Consider the following 13,753-nt stretch of genomic DNA (forward strand, 5'->3'; position numbering starts at 1 on the left):
CTGATTTCCTGCTGGGGACTTGGTCCAACCCAGCACAGGGGCTCCTGGAAACAGGACAATTGCCTGCCACCATAGGCCTGTGGCTAATGACCCAAAATTCCTGACCCAACACCCCACCACTGAGAGCTTGGTCATCCAGACCTCTACATCCTCAGGCGCATTCCCTTACGCTCCCCCAGCGAGGGAATCGAGAAGACTAGATCAGCTTGGGAAGAAAATGTTTTCCTCCACCAGTCTGGAATTGTCCGTGAACACTGCATGCCTTTTGGGACATTGCTTCCTTGCTTTATGGGACACAGTTGCACAGGTGGTGCCACAGGTCCCGGAGGAAGCCCGGGCCATTCTCTCCCAAGCTGTTGCTGACGGGACAGATGCAGCTAAGTTCCCAATCAGATGTGGGCTGGACACGAGCAACTTACTGGGCAGATTGGTTGCATCGTCGGTGGCCTTGAGGCATCACACTTGGACGAGGACGTCTGGCTTTTCGGACATGCTGTTTGATGGTACTCTTCCCTTCGGAGACAAAGCAGACTCTGCGCTTGAGCGCTTTAAGGAGTCCCGGGCTATGGCTTTTCGCCCCTCTCATGGCTACGGAAAGGGCGCCCAACCACACGTCCCTTTCCCTCTAGCCACCTTGCCGTGCATGCTGCCCAGCCTCTGCGTGGCTGGGGACGTGAGATCCATTGTCCATGTGGCTATAGGAGCCAGCTGCCTGGCCAGTCCACCATCCCTCCTGCTGCAGCCTCCAAACCTTCCTAGTCTGACGCTTCCCCATCAGGGACCAGTCGAAGTCAGGATTCGCCATCACCTGCCCCTCTGGGAATCCATCTTGTTAAGACAGGTGGGTTTTGCAAATAGTCTGAAGGGGCTACACCCTCCCCTTCAAGACTACCCCTCCATCTATGCCACCATCCTACAATCGGATGACGGATGATCTCCACGAGGCGGTTACAGCTCTCTTGGCTAAGGGAGCCATATAGAAGGGTGCCTGTGCCAGAAGTAGGTTGTGGTTGATATTCCTGCTACTTTTGTGGTGCCCAAAAAGGACAAGGGCCTCCGCCCTATCCTAGACCTCCGGTCCCTTAATCTCTTCCTCAAGAAAAAGCTAAAAATGCTCACTCTGGCTCAGGTCCTGTCTGCCCGGGACCCAGGAGACTGGATGGTAGATGGTAGCGTTGGACTTGCAAGACGCATATTTCCATAGTTCTATCCTGCCGGCCCACAGACATGGCTTGCGGTTCATGGTAGGTCACAAGCATTTTCAAACTACTGTGCTCCCCTTTGGCCTTACCAGCGCCCCTCAGGTGTTCACCAAGGTGATAGCAGTGGTCGCACCTCATCTGGGCAGGTTAGGGGTTTCAGTCTTCCCCTACCTCGACGACTAGTGGTTAAAGGGGGGCTCACCCCAAGCGGTCGTTTTCCGCCTCCAGACTGCAGTGGATCTCCTAGGGTTCACTATAAACGTGCCAAAGTCACACCTGACTCCTTCTCAGATGCCCCCTTTCATCAGAGCTGACCTGGACATGGTGCAGTTTCTGGCTTATCCTTCTGAGAGTCCAGGATATTCAGGCTATGATACCAATGCATCAACCTCTTTCCTGTATTTTGGTGAGAATGACTGAGGCTGCATCCTGCTGGTGACACATTCAAGATGGCATATGCGGGCTCTGCAGTGGGTCCTGAAGTTCTAGTAGGCACAGCATCAGGGGAATCTCTCTGACATGGTCTAGATCTTGGAGTAAACTGCGCACGATCTACAGTAGTGGTGTTTGAACCGCATTTGGGTTAGAGGCAGATCCCTCTCCCTTCCCCAACCAGATCGGACAGTAGTGACAGATGTCACTCCTGGGAGGGGGCAGCCACATGGGAGAGGCAGAAATCGGGGGCGCCTGGTCTCCGGCGGAGTCCGGGTTCCATATTATTCTTTTGGAGCTCAGGGCGATAAGGCTAGCATTGAAAGCATTCCTTCTCTCTCTCTCAAAGGGAAAGTGAATCCAGTGTTCCTGGACAACACCACCGCAATGTGGTACTGCAACAAGTAGGGCGGGGTGGGGTCGTATACCCTTTGTCCGAAGGCTCTGCGTCTCTCGACAGGGCTGGAACATCAGCATATCCCTGGGGCTTTGAACGCCAGAGCAGACAACTACAGCTGTCAATGCCTAGTTGATCACATATGGCGTCTCCACCCAGAGGTAGCACAAGGTCTCTTTCAGCAGTGGGGAGAGCTTTGGTTAGATCTGTTCACCTCTGCAGAGAAGGCGCAATGTCAGCTGTTTTGTGTGTTGGAGTTTCCAAGGCGGCACTCTCTCGCAGCTCCTTTAGTCTCGAGTGGAACTCAGGCCTTCTTTCTGTATGCCATTGCACCAGTACCACTTCTGCCCATAGTTCTTAAGAAGATCAAGAATGACGAGGTCATAGTCATTCTTGTAGCTCCAGACTGGGCACAAAGGGTATGGTATCCTGAGCTTTTGAGTATGACCATCGATCCTCCACTCACACTGTCTCTTCGGGAGGACCTTCTGTCGGAGCAGCAGGGGATAGTTCTCCACCCAGAGTCTAGTGTCCGTCTTCCTGTGTGGAGATGGAGCGGCAACACTTGACAGCTTTTGACCTTCCTCCTGATGTCTGCAACGTTATCTTGGCAGCCAAGCGTGCCTCCACCAAAACAGTATACGCCTGTTGATAGAACAATTGTAGCATGGTGCACAGACAAGTGCCCCCCCCCCCCCTCACCTTCAGCTCCCCACCCCCTTGCCCCTCTATCTGGTGTCCATCTGTTTGTTCTTTCTTAAGCCCAGGAGGGCTCTGCTTCAGACACCCTCAAGGTTTACTTGTCAGCCATCTCGGAACTCCTCAGATTGCCTGATCAACTCTCTTTTTTAAATCTCCTATTGTTGATAGATTCCTCAAAGGCCTTACCCACATGTTTCTTTCTTCTCTGTTCATAATGCCTCAATGGGATTTGAGCTTGATTCTTACCTTCCTGATAGATGCTCGTTTCGAGTCACTTCACAACTGTCCACTTATTCTTCTTACTCTTAAGACAGCCTTTCTTGTAGCCATCACTTCTGCCCGCATAGTGTGAGTTGCAAGCCCTTTCCTCGAGCCCACCTTTCATTTCCATCCATCCTGACAAGGTGGTGCTTTGTACCAGGTCTTTCCTTTCTATTTTAAGTGGTCACACCCTTTCATGGAAGCTAATTCATCACATTGCCTACTTTTTTACGCAACCCTAAAAACTTCCAAGGAAGAGGAGAGACTCTACCGCCTGGACCCAAAAAGATCGTTGATGTTCAATCTTGATCGTACCAAAGAGTTCTGGGTGGATGATCAACTCTTTGTTGGTTATGTGGATGTTAAGAAAGGTCGGGCAGTGCACAAGGGAACCAACTCTAGATGGGTTGTTCTCTGCATTAAAAGTTTATGCATTGGCTAAGAAGGAACCCCCAGAGGGTCTGCGTGCTCACTCCACTAGAGCAACAGCTGCAACCACTGCGTTAGCATGAGGAGTTCCAGTCCTGGATATTTGTCAGGCAGCAACATGGGTATCCTTGCACATGTTCACCAAACACTACTGCTTGGACACTCTGGTCTGAAGGGACGGGTACTTTGCCTGTTCGGTCCTGCAGGACTTTCTAGTATGATCTTGGTTTGCAGACCCTCCTCCGGGGATGGTATTGCTTGGGAATCTATTCTAAGGTAAGGAATCTGCAACCAGAAGTCTCTAACAGATGATCAATTTACTTACCTTGGGTGACAAATTATCTGGTAGAGAAATGTTCTAGTTGTAGATTCCTTACCAACACACCTGTTCTCACTGCTTTGCGAACTGATTTCTAGGGACAGGGACTTCCCTTTTAGGGCCGTAGTTCTGACTAACCAGGGGTGGCGCCTATATACAACCTACGAAATCCTAACCCACAAACAAAACGCCAACAACGGATGCGTAGTCGACTGACGTCACCTAACGACACGCAGGGGCACTGCTCCAGAAGAATCTCCGGATCTAGACTGAGGCCTGGGGAAAATTCTAAGTTAAGCAATCTGTAGCTTGAATATGTCTCTACCAGATAATTTGTTACCGAAGGTAAGTAACTTGTTATGTTGGTCAGGTCTTGTTGTTCTCTGTGCCCCTCCAACCCTGGGAATTTGTCATGTACCTTAACGTAACATGGTCTGTGATTGCTTGCCAGCAATCCACAATTCTTTGTTAAAACAACCTTTAGAATATTAGAGATGATTGTTGTTATTCTTGATATCTTTACTTTTTGTTCTCCTGCTCACCAGAGGCTGCCACGAGCTGTGGGTTGGTAAATGAAGTGAAGTTTGGTTGATTGTTTTGTCCCCATAGAGTTTACTGGGTTTATCCTCTTTCCAGGCCGTGTGCTGTTCTGATCACGTACATTGCTGTCCCAACGGCTACACCTGTAACGTGGAGCAACAAAGTTGCACTCGTGGAGATGAAGAAATACCCTTTTTATTAAAGACTCAAACTCATGTAAAGAAAGTGCCACACATTTGGGAAGTACCATGTGATGATACATCAAGCTGTCCAGCTGACAGTACCTGCTGCAGATCAGTTTCCGGGTCTTGGGATTGTTGTCCTGTTGAAAAAGTAAGTTAGTTCTTTCTATTGGCTGCTTCATGTGAATTTACAAACATTGGGGGTAATAGAGAAGAAATCATATGATACTGTTAATTATACATTTTAAGCTACCCAACTCGTAGGTTTATAGTGGTTTGCAAAGGATGATAGGTATGCTACAATGAAATTCCTGGAAATCATCTTGCAGGCATACATTGTGGCAGCCTGATTGGGGCTAAGGGGTGCATCTGGGTGAGTCTAGTTTAAGAGAACAAGGCCTTCACATTTTCAGTCCAAATGGTGGTTGTGGAGTTCATTTTGCTTTTTTGTTCTAGGATACTGGATACACATTTTTGAAATGGCTTCATAAGCTGTTGAGTCTTTGGGGAGTCTGTGAGATGTTTAGACCCAGCAGTTTTTTTGTGTTGGTCAGCACTGCCATTAGTAAATCTGAGCTGGGTTCAGGTGGCTTATTTGAGTCATTCATACTTGACATTTCTGTACTTTGTTTAGTCTGAGTTCGAAAGACAGCATGAAGGGTTTAATGATTGGAATTGCAAGCAACAGCCTGGGCATAAATCAAAAGTTTAGTTATGGCATAAATTAATAAAGGTTAGGAGGTACTCACAGTGAACCACACTGACTTTTAAATAACCCCAAGCCATTTTGGTGTCTATCTTAAATTTAAATTGAGAGGCTGTTTACCTTTTTGATCCTTCTGGTGTATTGCGCTTTTGTGGCACTTCTGTTTTGAGAACATCAAGTCATATACTTTGTATAGCACGCCTTGCCCTTATCCTGGTATTTCTTTTTTCTGTTTGTTTTTTTAAATCCTGACCTGTTTAAGTGGTAGATTAAGGCAGCACTACCTGGTAAAGGTTTTTTTTAATACATTGTGTTTATCAGTTCCATTGTGGTAATGCTTGAGAATAGAAAAACTGTGGGGTCCATCCCTTTATGTAACTGAGGGGTCTGTTTTGAATGTGTTGTGGAAGTGCATGTGATTTACCTTTCTAAAGTTGTCTCAAGGTGTTTGACTCTGAGTGCCCCTTTATGGGTAGGTTACTGCTTGCTAGAATGTTGGCAGAAACTCATATTTCCGAACATGGGAGTATACTTGATGTTAGTGAAGAAAAAAGGGTTCAAAGTCTGACTCACTTTATATATTTCTTTCTTTTTACATTGATAGCACAGCACACAATTACAGTTGTCTGCTCCATGTATTTCTTTTATTGTTTTGTAACTTGCTTCAGTTGCTGCATGTTACATGTGGTATTGGAGGCTAGAACAGGGTGGCCATCTCATCCTGCATTTCCGTTCTAGGGATTTTTACTTAGAAATCATTGCTGTCAGCTTTAATTAGTTCAAAGGGATCGTACCAAGACCACAACAGCCAGGAGGCATTAGGTAAGGAGTGTTCAGTTTAGATCAAAGTTGGTTGATCATGCCAGATTTTATGGTTGTCCACATAAAATATATTTTCTTACAACACATTTAAATGGAATTATTATACCCATGCAGTGATTGTCTTAGAACTCATACTAGGTTCTAGCCCTCTTGGACCTTTGTAGAGTACCCCTCGCTAGGTTGTCACATGAAAGTCATGGATTGGAATTACTGTGTCCATGATGAGGTGGCAATCATAGTCTGGAAAGGGTGAGCAAAGTTACAGCAGGAATCAGAAAGCACTTCATAACAAGAACTGTTTGTGAGCTAAGCAGAGAGGGTCCTTTCAGCACATTCGGTTATATTTGCATTGTTTTGGTCTACTGATAATGCCTTCATAGTCAAATGGAACATAAACAGGGGTGTCTTCGCTTGAGTTTCTGAAGTTGTGTTCTGTGCAAAGCTGTTTGAGCAGGTGATCCAGAAGGTGGACTTTTGGATGTGGAAGGTTCTTCCACAAAAATATGTTTCTCTTGGAGGCTGAAGAAATTTTAGGAAGCCTGTTGTGTTGGTGTTATGGTCATGCGCAAGACACCAGAGACACAAAACATGCATTGATTATCGCGCCATGCACCCAGGGCCTTGAATGAGCGTGCCCTCAAGCTACTTGCTGCTTGACATGCGATGCTAAACAGTTGGGTTTGTCAGAGGGTAGTGCAAAGCATTTGTTGTACACACCCAGTCAAGAAATGGGGCACACACTCAATGACTAACTTCAGGCCAATGTATTTATTTGGGAGAAATGTATTTGTTACTTTAGTTCTAGAACCAAGAGGTTCTTGTTGCAGGTAAGTACGGTTGTAAGTATTGAGCATATGTATTGAATGTACTTTGCTTAAGTTTGGCAAATAAAACAGTTTACAGGAAAGTAACACTTTTCACTTTCAAAAGTTGAGACAGTGCAATGTTCAGAACAGTCGTGGGTGGGAAGTGTTAGTGCAGTTTTGAGATAAGTACTTGACTTACAGTTCCAGTCTTCAGGGGTTAGGATAGCCAGTGGTCAAGATGACCCCAAACATACACCACCATGAACACGGGGCTGGCCAGGTGTAGAGGTCTACATTGTTGTTAGATTTAGAATGGGAAACCTATGGAAGATGGGGGCACTCAAACGGATCTGTTGGCAGGTAAGTACCTGTGTCTCCGGAGGGCAGCCCTGGGGGGTTTAGGTGATCACAGTTTAGCACCAATCCCACACCCTCAGCGGCACTGGGGCGGCCGGGTGCAGGGTCCAAGCAAGGTGTCGGGTTCCCAATGGAACTCTGAGGGGACCCCAAAGGTCACTTAAGCGCTACAGGCAAGGCACAGAGGGGCTCCTCGAGCAAGCCACTGACTGGACAGGGAGGAGAGCCGCTTTATGGTCACTGCTGCACCAGTGGTCGTTTTCTCTAGAGTCTGGGGGCTGCGGGTGCAGTGCTTCTCCAGGCGTCTGATATCTTCGTACTGGGCAGTCTCGGTCAGGGGGGGTCCTCTACGTAAAAAAATCCCTAGAACGGACACCTCTGGGGAGGTCCTGGCTGAGGTGGTTACTCCTCCCTGTTTTCCCTAACTTTGGTACAGTTCTTGCAGGGGGAAGGTGTGAAGCACCTCCACCCAGTGCAGGCTTTTGTTTCTGACCACAGAGTGCACAAAGCCACTCAACCCCATGTGGTCAGAAACTCGTCTGGAAGTGGCAGGCTGGCACAGGCCGGTCAGCCTTGCACTAACAGTTTGGCTAACATACAGGGGGAATCTCTACAATGCCATCAGTGTGGGTTTATTGTGCTGAGAAGTTTGATACCAAACCTCTCAGTATTCAGTGTAGCCATTATGGTGCTGTGGCATTCGTACCCTGCACTTACAATGTCTAAGAGTTGTCTTAGACACTGTAGGGGGCATATTGCTCATGCAGCTATGCCTTCACCCGTGGTATAGTGCAACCTGCCTTATGGCTGGTAGGCCTGCTAGAGGGGGGTGACTTACCTATGCCACAGGCAGTGATTTTGAGGGCATGGCACCCTGAGAGGGGTGCCATGTCGACTTTGCATTCTTCTCCCCACTAGCACACACAAGCTGCAAAGGCAGTGTGCATGGGCTGAGTGAGTGGTCCCCGAGGGTGGCATGATACATGCTGCAGCCCTTGAGGACCTTCCCTGGCCACAGGGCCCTTGGTACCATGGGTACCTTTTACAAGTGACTTAACGGTGAGCGAGGGCTGTGACAATTGTGGGAACAAAGGTACAGTTTTAGGGAAAGAACACTAGTGCTGAGGCCTGGTTAGCAGGATCCCAGCACACTGTCAAAGTTTGCCTCAACACTAGGCAAAAAGTGGGGGGCAACTATGCCAACAGTGGCATTTTCCTACTCCCCATTTGTACTGTTTTTTGTGCTTTCAGCCTCCTTCTAGTTAGTGACAGAAATGGGTGTGAAATAATTGGTAGATCCCAGACAGCTAAATATTTGTGAAAGTAGACAAAATTCTGAATTCAGCAAGGTGCTATTTTTGTAGATCCTTCAAGGTTTTCCTATAGAAAGTAACAGTTGAAATTAAAAGAAAAGAAATTGAGTTGAAAAAACCCATTTCTGTCTAAGTTTTCTTGTGTAACTGTTTTTTCAACTCTGGCATATTTTTGATAGCAATATACCTCCTCTGCTGGACCCTTCTTATTGCGCGTACATTAGGGCGTGTAGGTTCATCAAGAACCCAAGGTACCCAGAGGCAATAAATAAGCTGCACCTTGAAATGAGTTTCCACTGTATACCAGATATACAGCAATTTATTTGGTAAAATATAAAGTGAAAAATAGATAGCAAGGAAACTGAAATGGGCCCAAGATATAGAGTTTAGAAGCAGGGGTTATTTGCACATCTCTGAATTCAGGGGTACTAGCATGTGAATTACAGGACATTTCTCAAAATGACTTTTCTTACACACTGTCTTAGTTTTGGAAGGTACAAATGTAGAGAAAGACAATTGGCAATAACACTTGTTCTTCTATTCTGTATTTTTCCAAGTCTCCAGATAAAAATGGTACCTTACTTGTGTGGGTAGGCCTAGTGCCCGCAACAGGAAAAGCCCCAAAACACATGGACACATCCCATTTTTCCAATGAAAACTGATGTGGTTTTTGCAAAGTGTCTAGCTGTGGACTGATGGCTGTAGCTCAGCAGTCACTTTTTGAAACCTAGCAAACGTATACATTTTTGAAAACTAGACACAGAGGGTAACCCAAAATGAGGTAACTTGTGGGGCTCTCTCCAGGTTCTGTCACCCAAAATCCAGACGCAGCTCTTCCTTTAGGGCAGACGCCACCCCCCCCCCCACACACACACACACCTTTTGCCCCTCATGAAGAGTGTTTGTCAGGCTGAACAAAGGTCAGCCTGACAGACTCTTCATTTTCAGCTCAGATAGCCAGGAGCGAGACAGGCGCGATTTGCGCAGATTCCTGGCTGCCTGAGCTGAGCTTTGCTGGGCTGAGATCATCACAGCTCCTATGGGCGTGACCTCCTCGGCTCAGCAAAGGTGCCTCGAGACCCTCCCCTGGGTGACGAGGAAAGTGTCACCCATTGACTTCGACCTGGGCGCTTCAGGTTTAAGCCCTGAATCGCCCAGGACGATTGTCAATCAGTGACACTTCGTCAGAGTGGGGTGGGGTCCGCAGTCTCACTGACCCCATCCCACTCTGTGACGAGGCTGGGACTGCTGCCTTCCCTTAGGCCAGCCAATGAGGGAAGGCAGCAGTCCCAACCCTCCTGGGACCTCGAGGCTGAAGGTAAGTGTGTGTGTGATCTGTGATCTTTTAAAATGAATGTTTGGTGCTTGCATGTTTGAAAGTTATGAGGTGTGTGTGTGTGTGCTTCCCCCCCCGCCCCCCTCCCTCCTAAAGCTGCCGGCCACCACTGCCAAAATTGTTTGCAAACCTCAAAATTTGTCTAAAACATATTTTCCTCATATTTCACCTACTGAAAGTTGTGGAATCTGAGGGGAGCCACAAACTTCCTTACACCCAGCATTTCCTCAAGTCTCCCGATAAAAATGGTACCTGAGTTGTGTGGTAAGCCTAGTGCCCAGGACAAGAAATGGCCCAAAACACAAAGTGGACACATCAAAATTATCTATTACAAAACTACCTGTTTTTCGCAAGGGTGGCACCTGTGGTTTTGGTCCCGGGCTCTGCGCTCATCTAGAGAAACCTACCAAACCCAGAAATTTTTTAAAAGTAGCCTGGGAGTCCAGGGAGGTGTGGTTTGTCTGGATCCTCAAAAATTTTCTTACCCAAAATCCTCAAATTTTGCTTTAAAAAAAATTACATGTTCGATGGCATCTGTCGCTGTAGATACGCATGTTCTGCAATAGCTCGCCATCTGGTGTTGGGCCGGAGTGTTACAAGTTGTTTTTCTTCGAAGAAGTCTTTCGAGTCACGGGACCGAGTGACTCCTCCTTTTGTCTCCATTGCGCATGGGCGTCGACTCCATCTTCGATTGTTTTTTTTCCGCCATCGGGTTCGGACGTGTTCCTGTCGCTCCGAGTTTCGGAACGGAAAATTAGCTAATTTCGGAAGATTTTCGTCGGTATTGTTGCGTTCGGGATCGGCGTACTTAGATTCCACACCGCATCGAAGATCGAAGAGCTCCGGTGCCCTTCGGGGTAGTTTTTCGATCCCCCGTCGGGGCCTGGTCGGCCCGACCGCGTGCTGAAGAACGCCGATGGAACGGACCCCGTTCCGTTTCTGCCCCAAATGCCACAATAAATACCCCTACACAGACCAACACTTGGTCTGCAACCTGTGCCTGTCACCTGAGCACAGCGAAGACACCTGCGAGGCCTGTCGTGCGTTCCGGTCCCGAAAAACACTCCGAGACCGTCGAGCCAGAAGACTTCAGATGGCGTCCGCACCGACAGCCCAACAGGAGTTCGAGGAACAGGAAGAGGAAGGTACCTTCTCGATCCAAGACTCAGACTCCGAAGGATTCGACGATACACAAACCGTGAGTAAGACGTCGAAAACCACACAGAGACACATTTACAAGGCCCAGGGGACGCCACTGCCATCCGGCCATGGCTCCACCCATAAATTCGGTGACCGACCGTCGGCACCGAAAAAGGCCCAAACAGTGCCGAGGTCGTCCGACTCCGGTCGAGACACCGGCACGCAGCCTTCTCGGGACCGAGAAAGTGCTGGAGACAAGCCTCGACACCGAGATGCCGGTGTGGACACGGCTCGACGCCGAGACAGCGGCACCGAAGCAGATCGACGCCGAGAGGTTTCGGCCCCGAAAAAGAAAAAAGTCACCTCGGAGCCGAAAAAACACGCAGACAAGGTTTCGATGCCGAAACAAACTGCAAGCGACCCAGCTCCAGGCTCTTATACAGAAGAGCACTCGCTAACCTCCCAAATGCAAAAGCATAGGTTTGAGGAAGAGCTACAAGCAACTGATGTGGACCATACGCAAAAGCGTATCTTCATACAGCAGGGGACAGGAAAAATAAGCACCCTTCCCCCTATTAGGAGAAAGAGAAGGTTGGAGTTCCAGACTGAACAGACACCACAACCAAAAGTGGTGAAAAGAGTTACCCCACCACCCTCTCCTCAGCCCGTGATTAACGTCTCACCAGCACAAACTCCATCACTCTCCCCAGCTCACACCACCATGAGCCAGGGTGACCAAGATCAGGACGCATGGGACCTATACAACGCCCCAGTGTCAGATAATAGTCCGGAGGCATACCCTACGAAGCCATCTCCACCAGAGGACAGCACCGCGTATTCTCAAGTGGTGGCTAGAGCAGCACAATTTCACAACGTAAGCCTCCACTCAGAACAGGTCGAGGATGATTTTTTATTCAACACACTCTCCTCCACCCACAGCTCGTACCAAAGCCTGCCTATGCTCCCTGGTATGCTCCGGCACGCAAAAGACATCTTTAAGGAGCCGGTCAAAAGTAGGGCAATCACACCAAGGGTGGAAAAAAAGTATAAGGCGCCTCCCACAGACCCGGCTTTCATCACTACACAGCTGCCACCAGACTCTGTCGTTGTAGGAGCAGCTAGGAAGAGGGCCAACTCTCACACATCTGGAGATGCACCACCCCCAGATAAACAAAGCCGCAAGTTCGATGCAGCTGGTAAAAGAGTCGCAGCACAAGCTGCAAACCAGTGGCGCATCGCGAACTCCCAGGCACTACTTGCGCGCTATGACAGAGCCCACTGGGACGAGATGCAACATCTCATTGAACATCTGCCCAAGGACTTACAAAATAGGGCAAAACAAGTGGTTGAAGAGGGACAGGCCATTTCCAACAACCAGATCCGCTCCTCCATGGACGCTGCAGATACAGCTGCACGGACAATTAATACATCTGTAACTATCAGAAGGCATGCATGGCTCCGAACGTCTGGATTTAAACCAGAGATTCAACAAGCAGTTCTCAATATGCCTTTTAATGAAAAAGAACTGTTCGGTCCAGAAGTGGACACAGCGATTGAGAAACTCAAAAAAGATACGGACACTGCCAAAGCCATGGGCGCACTCTACTCCCCGCAGAGCAGAGGAAATTACAGCACATTCCGTAAAACGCCCTTTCGAGGGGGGTTTCGGGGTCAGAGCACACAAGCCAGTACCTCACAAGCACCACCGTCCAGTTACCAGGGACAGTATAGAGGAGGTTTTCGGGGACAATATAGAGGAGGGCAATTCCCTAGAAATAGAGGAAGATTTCAAAGCCCCAAAACCCCTACTACTAAACAGTGACTCACATGTCACTCACCCCCTCCACACAACACCAGTGGGGGGAAGAATAGGTCATTATTACAAAGCATGGGAGGAAATCACTACAGACACTTGGGTTCTAGCAATTATCCAGCATGGTTATTGCATAGAATTTCTACAATTCCCTCCAAACATACCACCAAAAGCACAAAATTTAACAACACACCATTCCAATCTCCTGGAGATAGAAGTGCAGGCACTATTGCAAAAGAATGCAATCGAATTAGTGCCAAACACACAACTAAACACAGGAGTTTACTCACTGTACTTTCTGATACCAAAGAAGGACAAAACGCTGAGACCAATCCTAGACCTCAGAGTAGTGAACACTTTCATCAAATCGGACCACTTCCACATGGTCACACTACAAGAAGTATTGCCATTACTAAAACTACACGACTACATGGCAACTTTAGACCTCAAGGACGCTTATTTCCATATACCAATACACCCATCGCACAGGAAATACCTAAGGTTTGTATTCAAAGGAATACATTACCAATTCAAGGTACTGCCTTTCGGATTAACAACCGCACCAAGAGTCTTTACCAAATGCCTAGCGGTAGTCGCTGCACACATAAGAAGGCAGCAAATACATGTGTTCCCATATTTGGACGACTGGCTAATCAAGGCCCATTCGTTCATAGAGTGCTCAAATCACACAAATCAGATCATACAAACCCTCTTCAAACTCGGGTTCACCGTCAACTTTACAAAATCCAACATTCTGCCGCGCAAGGTACAACAATACCTAGGAGCCATAATAGACACATCAAAGGGAGTAGCCACTCCAAGTCCACAAAGAATTCTAAATTTCAACACCATCATACAACGCATGTATCCAACACAAAAGATACAAGCAAAGATGGTATTACAACTCCTTGGCATGATGTCTTCATGCATAGCCATTGTCCCAAACGCAAGACTGCACATGAGGCCCTTACAACAATGCCTAGCATCACAGTGGTC

General features: G+C 47.8%; 1 protein-coding gene across 19 annotated transcripts in view; it reads left to right on the forward strand.

Moving 5' to 3' along the window:
• Positions 1-13,753, forward strand: part of GRN (granulin precursor) — a 1,029,241-nt gene that overhangs the window by 843,565 nt on the left and 171,923 nt on the right. For 14 of the 19 annotated variants that reach the window (XM_069237890.1, XM_069237896.1, XM_069237897.1 and 11 more), the window contains one exon: positions 4,379-4,615. The exons of the other annotated variants lie outside the window; for them this stretch is intronic. In XM_069237890.1, coding sequence (XP_069093991.1) covers positions 4,379-4,615 — 237 coding nt within the window. The remainder of the gene's footprint in view (positions 1-4,378; positions 4,616-13,753) is intronic. 19 annotated transcript variants of the gene reach the window in all.

The sequence above is a fragment of the Pleurodeles waltl genome, chromosome 6 (assembly GCF_031143425.1).
Source record: "Pleurodeles waltl isolate 20211129_DDA chromosome 6, aPleWal1.hap1.20221129, whole genome shotgun sequence".
Lineage (NCBI taxonomy): Eukaryota > Metazoa > Chordata > Amphibia > Caudata > Salamandridae > Pleurodeles > Pleurodeles waltl.